Consider the following 13,673-nt stretch of genomic DNA (forward strand, 5'->3'; position numbering starts at 1 on the left):
CTATCCCAGAGCTGCCTGAAAAATTACCTTAATGCCCTGCCTGACTCTTACTGTTTCTGTGTATTTATTCCCAAGATTAACTACTGTTCTTTCATGTGGATGCTTTTAGTCATGCCCCTGAATGTTGAGGATCTGATGGTCAAACTAGAGAAAAGCCACATTTTAAACATGGGTTGTTACTAGGAGATGCAGAAATGCTGTAACAAGCATTTCTGTTTTGCTCTTAGGGAATATATACCCTTTCCAGATAATGAGTTTATCTCTAACACCAAGAAACATTAACATGGCAAAAAATATCTATAAAATTATGAACATGATTCTGATGGCATGGGAGACATCTGAAAAACTTCCCCAGGGATTTCACAATGCCTACCCTACCTTTGGGTAAGTCCCCAAATCAAAAGTTGCTACTTTGCCCATCTGGGAGTTCTGTAATAATACAGAAATAGCTAAGCAATTGAAGCTTACTTGATTTTTAAACCTTATAGTAGTAGCCCCTTTCTTTCCACCTCAACAACACGCTGCACCTGGAACCCAAACAAAATACATCTCACCTAAAAAAATCTCAAAACTTGATTAAAGTAATCAGCAAACACTGAGAGGAGTAAAAGGAGCTGCAGAGGTGCTCGCAGAGATCTTCTATCATCCTCCACCATTTCATCCAGTGCTTCCAGGTTTGGACTCATGTTGCACTGTGTCCTCACAAGACTTCTCTTGATTTCACTGAACTAATTCTCACCTTAAATTACCAGTGGGCTCACCTGGGAAACTACTGTCATGCACTCTACTAACAAATGAATGGCAAATTTCTAAATATATAAGCAGAGGAGCACAATGAACAATGAGTTGGCTGCTATTGTTTTCTCTTTCTGAAGTCCAGGCACGTCTGTCAGATGGGGAAGCAGTGGGAGAAGAGCCATCTGAGGTATCAGCTACACACAATATAACAATAACCGAACTCATCTCTTCCTCCTCTATGTCCAGTAATGGTCAATGACTTTCCCACCCACCAGTTGTTCAAGGCACCAAACTCGGGCTTAATTCCCTTTCCTCAATGATTGATTGATTATAGGAACAGTCCAGTCAGAAGTAAACTCTTACTAAGTCTATTTCAGAACTGTCTCTTGAAATTGTACCCTTGTCTCAATTCTACTGATGCATTTTTTCATTTCATTTACTTTCTGGACCTCTAAACAGTCTCATAACTCAATCAATTTAACTATAGCTTCTTCCTCCTCAAATCCAGTTCCATACTATCACCAGAAGTTTATTTATGAAACAGCTATGCTACTCCTCTGCTTAAATTTCCAAATTCCTTAGAAAACACTCACCTAGTTCAAAAAGCCTCAACAGTATGTACAATTACAGCTGAAACAAAATGGATAAATGAGAATGAATTTTCCTGTCACTTATATATGCTCAGCTATTTAAAGCTGAAAGGACAACATTGAAAACAGCTAACAATTACAGGTGGAGGTTCAGTGGGATTTGATAAAAGACAGTGATCACGTTTTCAGCATTTCTGAAAATTTTAAACTGAATAATTTTCGAAAATAATGACAAACTGAGGTCATACATAGCTATTTTTAAAGACATATGTTTAGTAAACAGGTAAAATAATTCTTGGGTAAAACTGATTGAGAGGTATGAAAGTAAATCTAAAAGAAAGAATATGCCTTATATACTTGGGCCACAGAATTCTGGCACTAACAGTTTTGTAGGACAATCAAAAATTTTTTTAAATTCCTTTAAAAAAGACATGTACACATAAAGTTATGAACTGATCATGAGTCTAAGTTATTTTACCAACCATTTCACAACTACACTAGGGTCATAGACACCTGAGTTCAAATAGGTCGGAACTGCAATCCAGAAAACTCAAGAGTAAATGCCATGCCAGCAACCATCATGTCAGTGACAGTGTTAGTCATGTAACATGGACTGGGAAAATCTTAAGTCAAATATTTACATTTACAATTCATTTCTTGTTATTCTTTTAACTATAGAGTAAACTGCTACTTTTGTACGTACATTTACATAACAATTATTAATAGATGAGAGGAGATCAGAAAATGCTAAATAGGTACACATGTGTATACATGTATTATTTATAAATGTCTGGCACAATCTAAAAGATACACAAACAAACATATAAAGTAAATGTAAGCCCATTAGAACACACTGGGAATAGTAAGAAGGGAAAGAAGTTTATACTACCATCTCAACCCTCCTGAGTCTACACAAGTCTAAGCTTGGAACTCTATTCTCAGTACCAAAGGAAAACTTCTTAGAATATAAGTTTATATTCAGTAATTCAGAATATCTTGTCTCAGCTTATTTAAAAGATAGTACCAAAATTTTTAAGAAAAATAAATTCATTAGAAGGAAAATGAAAATTTCACATTTAATTACCTTTTCTAACTTTTTGGCCTCAATGTGACGTAGTACTTGTTCTCTCCAATCATGAGGAACTTTACTTTTTCCTGGAGGATCTAATAAAGAATGCTCAGAACCAACCCTTGCATTTGGTCTTTTTGAAGGACTAGTCCGTGAATAATTGAAATCACTAACTGACATAGTTCTCTCTGGTATTTCACTAACAGAGGGTCGAGCACTCTGAGGCCTTGATGCATTTGGACCATCAATGCTGTACGTTCGTGCAGAAAGAGGTCTCTGTGATGCTGACATCACTGGAGTTCTTCCTACTGAATGTAACTCTCTGTATGATAAATAATCTCCTTCAGGGACTTGGGCCCGCCTTGTGGGACCTGACTCACTAAGACTGACAGAGGCTGTAGAGGATGTGCTACTTTGTCGCTGAATTGTACTTCGACTAGCTCCAGGAATGAGTCGGTCACTTGGTGAGATGGCCCACATTTCCCCGTGTCTCCCTGGGCCAAGTCTCTGATGTAAATGGTATCCAGTACTAGCTCGAACATTGTTATGGTTAGAGAAATTCATATTGGCAGAATGCTTAGCATAATTGTGATTTTCTGTGCTCTCTGATCTAAGAAGACGCTGAGGAGGAAAACTGACATGATCTATTTGGGAATTTTGCTTGGCATGCCACAAAGAGTCCTGGACTGCAGCACTGTTACTGTACTGGACATTATACTGTGGAGGACCATACATCTGAGGCACAGACTGTGGGCCACTTGTGAGGCCTCTTATTATATTTGGCTCTTCAGGATTATGATTTGAATCAAACTTAAAAACTGCTTTTGTACCTGTTATCAAATCAGAAGATGAAGAAGAACCAGTAAATACTTGCAATGGATGGTCATACAGAAGTGTAGCAGACTTGCTCCTGACTATATTTTTCCCATCAACAGTAGATGTTACTTTAACTGTTGCACTCGGCTGTTGAGGTCCATTATCACTAAGAATGTCATAGATTTTTAGCCCTCCAGTCTCCATATTAGTTATGCTATGAGATTTCACAACAGATCCAATTGGCCCACTTCTCTGGGGAGAGAGATCTTCAGTGCTCTTGGAAATACCCGTATCAACAGAAGAACTGATGTCATGTGGTTCAGTCCTCTTAGGAGACTGTGGAGTGTCCTCAGAATGTCCATTTACCTTATTTACACATTCCAGATTAGGATACTTGTTTCCATTTTCCAAGTGCTCTGCTTCTTCTTTAGCATTAATGTTTAAAAAGTCTGTTCCAAGAACTACACTCTGTGTCCTTGATCTTTCTACTATCTCTGGTTGAAATGTATCATTAGTTACAAGTTTATTAAGATTCATATTGATACGGTCTAATTTGTAAGGTTCATCAGATGTAGTTTTTGAGTCATCACCTTTTTCAATAAGAACTAATCGCTCTTCAACATTCAAATCATATTGAGGTAAGTTAAAATCTTTCTTATCATGAACTTTGAATTTTTCCTCTGTTGAATGGTTTAAAATATCTCCATTCTGTAAAAGGCTGTTAAAATTTTCATCTTCTTGCCTAAAACAAGGATAGTTTTATCACAAACATCATAAAGCCCAGTTTTCTTAGTAATAGGGAATGTTAATAATTAGTTAATGTGTAGGTACACAAAGTTAAAGAGTTATGGGAGTCACAGATGAAAGGCATTTATCAAGTATATAATATTAAGATACTGTAATAGTCAAACAATATAGATTTATACTAAACAGAGATATGTAAAACATACTAATTAAAATTTATAGCTAATCAAGATGAATTTTCATCAATAGCAATCATTTTGTCACAATATAGTTTAGTAGTCTGGATAAACAATGAAAAAATGAACTTATGTATCTTTTTCTACTGCTACATCTTTTTACAAATGTGATAAACATGGAGAGAAAGCCAGTAACATGCATAGTTGAGTAAAGAGCACAGAATTATTTACAAATAATTCTGAAAGGTCACCTTATTAACCAGTTAATCATATTAACTAAGCAGTTATTATTGCCTCAAATAAGGGAATTGTACATAGCAAAGAACAATTGTTTAAGGGTCTACAAAATATGAAGAAAGATCAAAAGAGAAACTAAATCTAACCACATGACTACACTGTATTTGGCAAATAATTGTGTATGTGCTTTTCTAAAATTATAGGAAATGTTATTTTTACTTGTTGACATAAAAAAGTCCTCTTGTATAAATATTTATGTTTCAACAAATATTCCTTTATAACAGTCTTCCTGCTCAGTAACAGATAATGCTCATTATTAGAAATACAACAAAAAGGTGTAGCTATATCCCTTTCTTAGTCCTTATTTCATTTTACAAAAAACATGGTTTATAAAATACTAAACTAGTTCCCAACATTATTAGTAAGATTTTATTATTCAACAGATTAAGTTAATTATGTTAACATCTAAGAAGTTATAAAAATCATTATTTTATCACACATTTCAGCCTCAATTTCAGAAAATAGATATAAATAATCATTATTACAAACAATACATAAAAAATTCAACTTAAATATATCTGGAATTTAAGAACCATTTAACTTGAAAAAACAGTCAACAATATTGGTACAATAAGCTTTGGGTTCAGTAGTAACCCAAATTTTTCTATTAAGCACTCTGGCTGGTAGATATTTACATGAAGGTAAAAGGGCATAGTCTTACTTTAATAGCCAAAATTCTTGAAAGCTCAAGTAAGAAATTTGTTTTAAACTTAAGCTAAGTTCCAGACTATAGGAATTATGCCTTGTTTCACAGAGTTTGATTTACAAAATTCAGCACTAATTGGAAGTACTGGATGTCCTTTAATGGCATCCCCCAAAACCATTTTGCATTTCTAACTCTAAAAATACCCATTTCAATCTGAATCACTCCAGATAGGCTGAAGTAGTGTTACAGAATACTAGAAATATTGTAAAACTGTTCAAGCTTTTAATGAAGAGAATTTTAAATATTTTCTTCCCTATTTAAAAGACTAAAATGGAAATGTATAAAAGTTAAATAAGCTGGTAATAAAATGGGGAGAAATTATATAATGCCTGAACCATTCCTAAAATACTAATTTGTGAAATCCTTTGTTTTAGTCATATACATTTACTTGTCCTACTATCTCTATTTACTGTACAAACAAATTGTTTCATTAAGATGTCCACAAACCTGATTTTGGAATTAATACCAATATGAGTTTGTTTCACTGGAGAGCAGAGTGAGGTATCTTGACTACTATCAGTATTAAGAGAAACTGAGTCAGACATCCGAGATGGAGAAGAACAGTTGCTGTTATTCTGATTGCTATTGTGTGTTACTTCATCTGATAAAGAATCTGTATCCTTTGTATCATCTGAAACAAAAAAACTCAAGCCGTTGATAAAGTTGCCAAGAATATGTGTGAAATACTTTCCAGTGATGACTAATGGCATTTATATTGTCCTGGTTCAATATACAACGTAGGAATTACATAGATAAGAAAGAAGATGACCAGAAGGACTTCTGAAAATTCAGTCCTACCACAAAGATTTTATATCAATTCATTTCAGTGAATATGCTTCTCCATTCATTTACAATTTTAAAAAGTCATAACAGAAAGTATATAGTACAGTTCATAGCCTTGGTAAACTTATCTGGGGAAGAAATTATTTCATACATATGGAATTCTCATCTATTCTGACAATAAATAAGCAATACAGTCAATCAAAAAACAAAAACCAAACAAATCAAGGAATTTTCACAAGGTCAGTTCTCTTCCTATTAAGTCATTTCAAAGAATTACACATAGTGAGCTCTATGTGAAATGGTTTTGTATGTAACAATGTATATAAACAGAAATAAATAATATTCATATTCCATTATAGGCAGGTAGTATAAAAAGTTGTCTATTTTTTAAAGTAGTGATAAAAAGATAATAATCTTTACAACCCTTAGGCTGTTTTTAACTATCTCAATTCTAGCCAAATGACAGAAATAGTATATATAGACATGGTCATAGGAGAGTACATGAATTAAGGATATTTTTGCTCTTCCAAGTATCTTAGAAGCACAGTTCAAGTAGTCAACAGTTTTCAGTTGAAAACACTGGCACACAGGGCTCTGTAACTTCAACTTAGAAGTATTTGGATCTTAAATTCTTATTTTTAATATATTGCTAAAATAGATGGCACTTAAATTCTTTCCTAGCTATATTCCTCTTCTTCCACCTCCTTATCATTTGGCAACTGAGACAATTAGACAATAGCACTTAAAATATTTAATACAATAGCAACTAGTATTTAACAGATATCACTACCATTACTATTATGAAACTCAAGCTATCAAAGGGCCACCTTGACAAAAAGTTTCATTGATGTCATAAAGGCAAAGGCTGGATAAACATTTGGTGGAAATTATTCATGCAGACATGGTCAGGCACTGGTGGGTAGGAGTGAGGGAAGGATAAAAGAAAGGGATAGAGGGCCTTCAAGTTCCCTTTCATTTCTAAGAGTTCCTGAGATTCTATGTTGTATGACAGAATTGCTGAGGTGGACGCTAAGAAAGGCCTGGGATTAGTAAAATAACAAGCATCTACTATACATCAGGTACTGTGCTAGATCTGAGTCTACTCAATCATCTACTACATTTGATACTCACAAAATCCTTAATTAGCCTCACTGTATGTCAAAAAAGATATGCACACATGGATAAAACTAAGTAGCTGAAGGATTACACTGCAAATGAACGGTAGAAATGGAACGATAATTGGGCTTGTCTTCCTATAAAGTCCATGACCTTGTAAGTAAAATTGCATGAAGCAAGAGAAAAAAAATCTATCAAGATATTTCTTTAAGGAGAGATAAGGAATAGACCTTTCAGAAAGGTATGTTTTTAAAATTGTTTCTAAAAAATATTTTAAATAATTTAATGAAATTCCAAAAAAATTGTAACTTCTACTGAGCCCATTTCTCTTAGTGCTTTCCTTTACATCTAACCTTTTTTGTTACTGCTAAGTGCTACCACTTTTGGCTGGTTAATAGAGCTTTCAATTAATGGTGGTCGCATCTCTGCCATTTTCATCTCTTCATCAGAGGAGAGTTCTTCAGATTCCTAATTTAAAGAAAAAAAAAAATTTACAAAAAAAATCTTGATTTCTTCAAATAAATAAATATTGTCATAAAACTTCAAAGAGAAAAGAATATTTAGAACATGTATGAAATCTATTTAACATAGTAACGACTAAAACTAGTATATGATTTAAGTTTTTCAAGATATGGCAATAAAACTATGACAATTATTAACAATATGCCAGTGTCTATGGGATAATTTTCTGTGGCAGGCCTTATTTCAAGTGTATTAATAATTACTATGTGCCTAGCATTACGTCAAGTGCCAGAAAAATAAAAATAAATAAAATCCAATCCCTGCCACTAAAAACTCTGTTTAGTGAGGGTGGCCCCCCAAAAATATCTCCTTCAATCCTCAATTTATTCCAAAGAATCAGAAGTACTCAGGTGTTCTTCCATTAAAATGAATTAATGGCAATTTTTGCCCAATTTGAAGACACTATGTTATTATTTCCCATGAGTTTTTCTTGAATCTTTGGCAATTGTCCCACACTGTCTACCACTGAGTGCTATTATATAGAAAACAAACAAAAGCAACCTGGCAGCCAACAGATATTAAAAGAAAAATTCTGACATTGTATATACTACATGTATATACAAAACTTCAAAGAGATCTGACCTTCTTAGTAGGTTAAATTATTCCAAGTTAACATGATAATAATAAATAAATACGATGAAAATAAATAAAATATCTTAAAAAGTTGTTTTGTACTATGACTTAGATACTTAGAAGTGCCATAATAAAGATATGGACAGCAAAATGTCCATATCCCAAAAAAAAAAAAAAAAAAAGGATCAGCAAACGAATTTAGTAAAAAGGCCAAATAGTAAGCATTTTACACTTGGCCTCCCATATGGTCTGCTTTAACTACTCCATTCTGCCACTGTGGCACAAAAGTAGCCCCAGAAAATACATAAACAAATGACTATGGCTATGTCCTAGTAAAACAGAATTTCATCTAATTTTTCACATATCATGAAATACTCTACTTCAGATTTTTATCCAACTATTTAATAATATAAAAGCTATTAGCTTGCAAGCCATACAAAGACAAGCAGTAGGCCAGATCTGGGCCATTCTAGGCCACAGTTGCCAACCCCTGTTCAATGCCGTAACTACTACAATGGAAAGAGGTAGACTGCTAATCAGTAGAAGAGGAAAAGAACATAAATTCAGTTTAGTCTTGAAGGGCGTGTTAAGCGGGGAATGACATTCTGAGTAAAAGAAAGCATGGAAATAAGAAAAGGTATGTCAAGTCAGCTCCATGAAATAGAGCTCAGGATAAGTAGCAGGAGAGACAGAAAAAGTAGACTGGACTGCATGGTGAAAGGACACACTCTGAGTCCAAACTCAATTAAATAAGTGCTGGTCATTATTACCAGTTGCCAAGCCAGGATCTCACAAGATCAATTTATCTTTTAAAATGGTAACTCTGGAGTACAAAGAGAAAGAGACTGACAGAAAGGAATCTAGCTGTCCTGAAGAAAAAAGACGTATGTCCTGAGGTAATGGCAGTGATGGCTGGTAAGAGAAAAAGAAATTGACAGAAGTTTTGGAATTAATAGGACTTAACAACAGAATGAATGCTAAGAATGAGAGAACAGGAAAAAGATGGGCCAATGGTCTGTCCTGATCTTGTTACTGCAGCATTTAAATTGCTGACCAGACTTTCCCCTTCATGAAATTACATTATACCTGGGCTCCTGGAAACTCCAGTCTCCTAAATCTCCTCCCCACCTTCTTGTCACCTTTGCTCACAACAATTAATCTTCCTGCAGTTAGCTGTAAGTTTTTCCCTTGGATACTGCATTTTCTTTAAAAATTACGTTTAATGTAGATAATTTTCCAATTTATAATCTAGCCTTGATTTCTCTTGTGAGTTAAAGATCCACATTTCCAACTACCCATTAAATATGACTATATGATGGTCTTGTCAGTTGTTCAAATTCCATATATCCAAAAGCAAACTTGTCCTTGTAAGCCTGTTTATTCTCTTAATGCCCCTTTTTCTGTTAGTGGCATCATCATTCCACTCAGGTATGATAATGTGACTATTCCTTCTCCATTCCTTATAATTAGGGATATTCACACAGTACATCCTTAATATTCTTGCAACTAACTTCCAGTCTCCATTTTCCACCATCATTTCAAAAAGCCCTCACTCACACTAGGAGAATTCAGTAGCTGTTGCTAGATAATTTCCAACATACAGCTCTACCACACATAATGCTCTGCTAAAAAGCCTTCAGCGACTTCCCAAAGAGTATAGAACATTAAATCCAAAGTTTTAGCCTGGCTTTCAAGGGCCTCTTAATCAGGTTCCAATCCATGCTACTAATTTTATTTCATACTACTGTCCCTGACATATTCATCAGATGGAACATGAACTTCTCTACATTTTCCAAACACCATTCTTTTGCTATTATTATTCCTTTCATGTTTCATTCAGTTTTCTTATTTTTGCTAATTGAAATACTTCAAGGTAATGGTTAAGTGACTCCTTCATCTTAAATCATTCTTGGTTCTTTGTAGCCAGAAAATATCTCTTTTCTAAATTTTGTAGCACTTAGTATTTTTATTACTTAGAATTTTTCTTACACACTTAGCACTGTCTAACCTTGATTATATATCCATTTATCCATTCTGCCACTCATTGCTCCAAACTCCGTGCCTTACACACAAGAAAATATAATGAATGAGTAATAAGTTCACTGGGATAAACTTAATAATACCCTTTTCACAGACTATATTAGATTCAGTGAATTATAACAGTACACTGCATGATGTGATCCATTTAAAATACCTTCAAAAGTCATGAGATTTTTCTGTAATAAATACTAGCTCACAGGATAACCTTGAAGATAGATTATGTGCTTTGAACATATTTGAATTTTCAGAAATAAAGATGCTGTTATAAACCCACAGTATCACTATTTCTATACACCAATGCTCTCCTCTCTGGTAGAACCTGATATAATGATGGATGCGCTATAATTGTGTGGGGTTCAACATGGTAGACACTGACTAGCAGATATGGTAACTGAGCATTTGAAACATAGCTAGTATAACTGAGAAGCTTGGTTAAATTTTTCATTTTTAAAACTTGTAAATTTAAATTTTACTCAGTAAATTTTTAATTATACTTAATTTAAATAGCCACTTGTAGCTAGTCAGTACAATAATGGACAATATAGTTATCAATCAAAAACACTTAAGAATTTCATTTTTTAAAATTAGTTTTACCATTTGCTACTATCTCCAGCAAAGGTATGAGAGGAATGTTAAAAATGGTATGACCACTTTTGGAAAACCAGCAATCTTCCAAACATTTAAACATAGAGTTACCACATGATCTAGCAATTTTATTCCTAGGTACATACCCAAGAGAGAAGAAAATATACATCCACTCAAAAGCTTGTACTCAAATATTCATAGCAGCCTTATTCATTATAGACAAAAATGTGGAAAAAACCAAAATGTCCATTATTGAAAATTACAATGGAATATTATTCAGACATAAAAATGTATTGAGACATAAAAAAATGGACTGATACAAGAAAGTAAAGATACATGCCATAATATGGATAACACAGAAATTATGTTAAGTAAAGAAACTAGCTGCAAAACCCCATATGCTGAATGATAGCATTAACACGAAATGTCAAGAGTGGCCAAATCTACAGAGGCAGATAAAATAGGTGACTAGTTGCCTATGGCTCAGAGGGATAGAAAGGTGCGGAGTATCAGCTAAGAGTATGGGTTTCCTTTTTAGGGTAATGAAAATGTTCTCAAAGTGATTGCGGTAAAGGTTGCATAACTCCTAGTGTACTAAAAGCCACTGAATTATACCCTTTATTTAAATGGGTGAATTTAAATGAGTATTTGAGTTATAGCTCAATAAAGCTATATTTTTTAAAAGTTAGTTTTTATTGACCCACTAGTAGAAACTGAAAAAGTCTCAAACATTCAAGAAAAAAAAAAAGCTTCACAATTAATGATAAATGCTTAGTCAAATAATTGAAATATACCTACAGCAACCTTTTTCATTTCTGAGTTACAGAAATAAAAGTAGCTGCTAGTATGTATTTTACAGAATCAGAATAAAAATGCCACAATCTAATTTACACAGCAAACATTTGAGTACAGTGGGTATAAAAATTTAAATTTTCAAGTAATGGATGAGTGATATTATAACAAATAGTATAAATTTTTTCAATGGCAAGTGTATTAACATATTTGCTATCAACATGAGATTTCTCTAATCTTGAATTAGAAACAATATTAAATTCTTATCAGCTGTTATGATCATTCCAGAATAATCTTAAAGCCATACCTCAAAAACATCATCATGATTAACAATGTGCTTCAAGTTCTCGGAGGTTTTCATATTTGCAGTCAGTGGTAGATTCCTAGGACTGACCTCAGCTTCAGGCTCACTCATCTTCTGTATAGAGTTTCCTGTCATAAACTTTTCTCTTTCATCAGTGTTGCTTCTTTCTGGAGTGGTACTTTCTGAAGTCTAAGAATAAAGATATAGAATTCATATTCCTTAAGCTTCATATCTATTCTTATAGTTCAGATGAAATTTTAAAGGTAATTTAACACCTTCCTATTCTGGATAAATCAAAGAAACTTTAAACATGGAAATCTGTAGCATTCACAAAGAAAAATGCTCATTTTGGAAACAGGTGGTCCGGAAAGGTCCATGAGGCGCATTAAACTTTACAATTTACCTGAGGCTACATTTCATCTTAGAGGCTGCAAAGCTGGTGTTCTTGAATGAGTCACTGAGCTCAACATGTTCAAACACAGGATGGTTAGACTGTTTTATTCTCACTGTGGAATGTAGAGTATCTCTAGTAAGGTAGTAAAACTTGTTTCTGTGGTACAATGTGGCAAAAAGTCCATTAAAGGAACACACAGTTTATGGATTTGTGTATGTTTCCCAAACATCCCAAGGAAATGCCAATGGTCTGTCAGTAGCAATTACATTTAAAATAAAAACTGGTAGAGTGGATTAGTATTACCAAGGGGCAAAAAACTATTTTCATAACAGTGAATTTTCTGACATTCATTATCTTATTCTTTGTCTCAAGAAATGATTTTTAAAGGCTGTGTATACACAACTCTTTACCATCTGGACCATCTATGGACACAACTCTGACCATCTGGACCATCTATAGATACCCTGAAGTAGTAATAGTAGCAATTAGGTGGTTCACCAATTAGCACAGCTTTTTGTTCAGAGAGCCAAGACCACCACACTAAATCAGAGTACATTTTAATGTACACAAAAAACCATTTTTATTAATTATAATTTAAAAAGTTAGAGTTTATACAATATAGGTAGGTCACAGGGAAGGCAGTACAACATGGAGAAGACAAGTAGTGACTCTATAGCATCTTACTAATGTGATGGACAGTGACTGCAATGGAGGGGAGGGGGACTTGAGAATATGGGTGAATGGTGAAACCACAATGTTGCTCATGTGAAACCTTCATAAGCTTGTATATCAATGATACCTTAATTAAAAAAAAAAGTTAAAGAGTTTGAAATAGGTTTCAGTCAATTCTTTTAAATTTTCTAACCTTCATGCCCACATCATTATTTACAACTTGCTGATCTTCATGTGGTTTCAAATCTTTTCCTGAGTCTTCATTAGTCTCTTCATCTTTTAATCTGTGTACAATGGTTTGAACAGTTTTGACCATATTCTTGAGCTCATCTGGGTATGGTGTTGGGTATCTCTTTAAATTTCCCTCCTAGAGAAACAGAGTAAGTGAAATTTAAATATTCTAATGTCAATCTCACAATTTTATCTATAATCCATCTTAATTATACTGGATATCTGGCTCATAGTGGCAAATGCAAAGACAAATGATAGGCTATTGAAAGCATTTTAGACTTGAGTAAAGCATGATTGTATCAATAGTCAAAGATTTGATAGTTACAGACTTCAATGTTGTTAAAGCTTTGTTTAGCAGAATTAAATATATTCCATTTGGAGGTATATTGTGTGGATACTGCCAAAACTTGCCACTTGGCTTTGAAACAAATATTTTTCTAGCTAGATATTTATCCCTCACACATAAAACTCCTACATTCTTATACTATGTCTTATGAGCCAGGTGCCAAATACTTCCAAGGTCAG

General features: G+C 33.8%; 1 protein-coding gene across 7 annotated transcripts in view; it reads right to left on the reverse strand.

Moving 5' to 3' along the window:
• Positions 1-13,673, reverse strand: part of ERBIN (erbb2 interacting protein) — a 113,726-nt gene that overhangs the window by 11,078 nt on the left and 88,975 nt on the right. For all 7 annotated transcript variants that reach the window (XM_057494736.1, XM_036887672.2, XM_036887675.2 and 4 more), the window contains 5 exons: positions 13,111-13,284; positions 11,855-12,040; positions 7,389-7,503; positions 5,584-5,767; positions 2,413-3,955 (listed from right to left, as the gene is read on the reverse strand). In XM_057494736.1, the coding sequence (XP_057350719.1) occupies positions 2,413-3,955; positions 5,584-5,767; positions 7,389-7,503; positions 11,855-12,040; positions 13,111-13,284 (2,202 nt within the window). The remainder of the gene's footprint in view (positions 1-2,412; positions 3,956-5,583; positions 5,768-7,388; positions 7,504-11,854; positions 12,041-13,110; positions 13,285-13,673) is intronic.

The sequence above is a fragment of the Manis pentadactyla genome, chromosome 2, assembly GCF_030020395.1.
Source record: "Manis pentadactyla isolate mManPen7 chromosome 2, mManPen7.hap1, whole genome shotgun sequence".
In the NCBI taxonomy this organism is placed as follows: Eukaryota; Metazoa; Chordata; class Mammalia; order Pholidota; family Manidae; genus Manis; species Manis pentadactyla.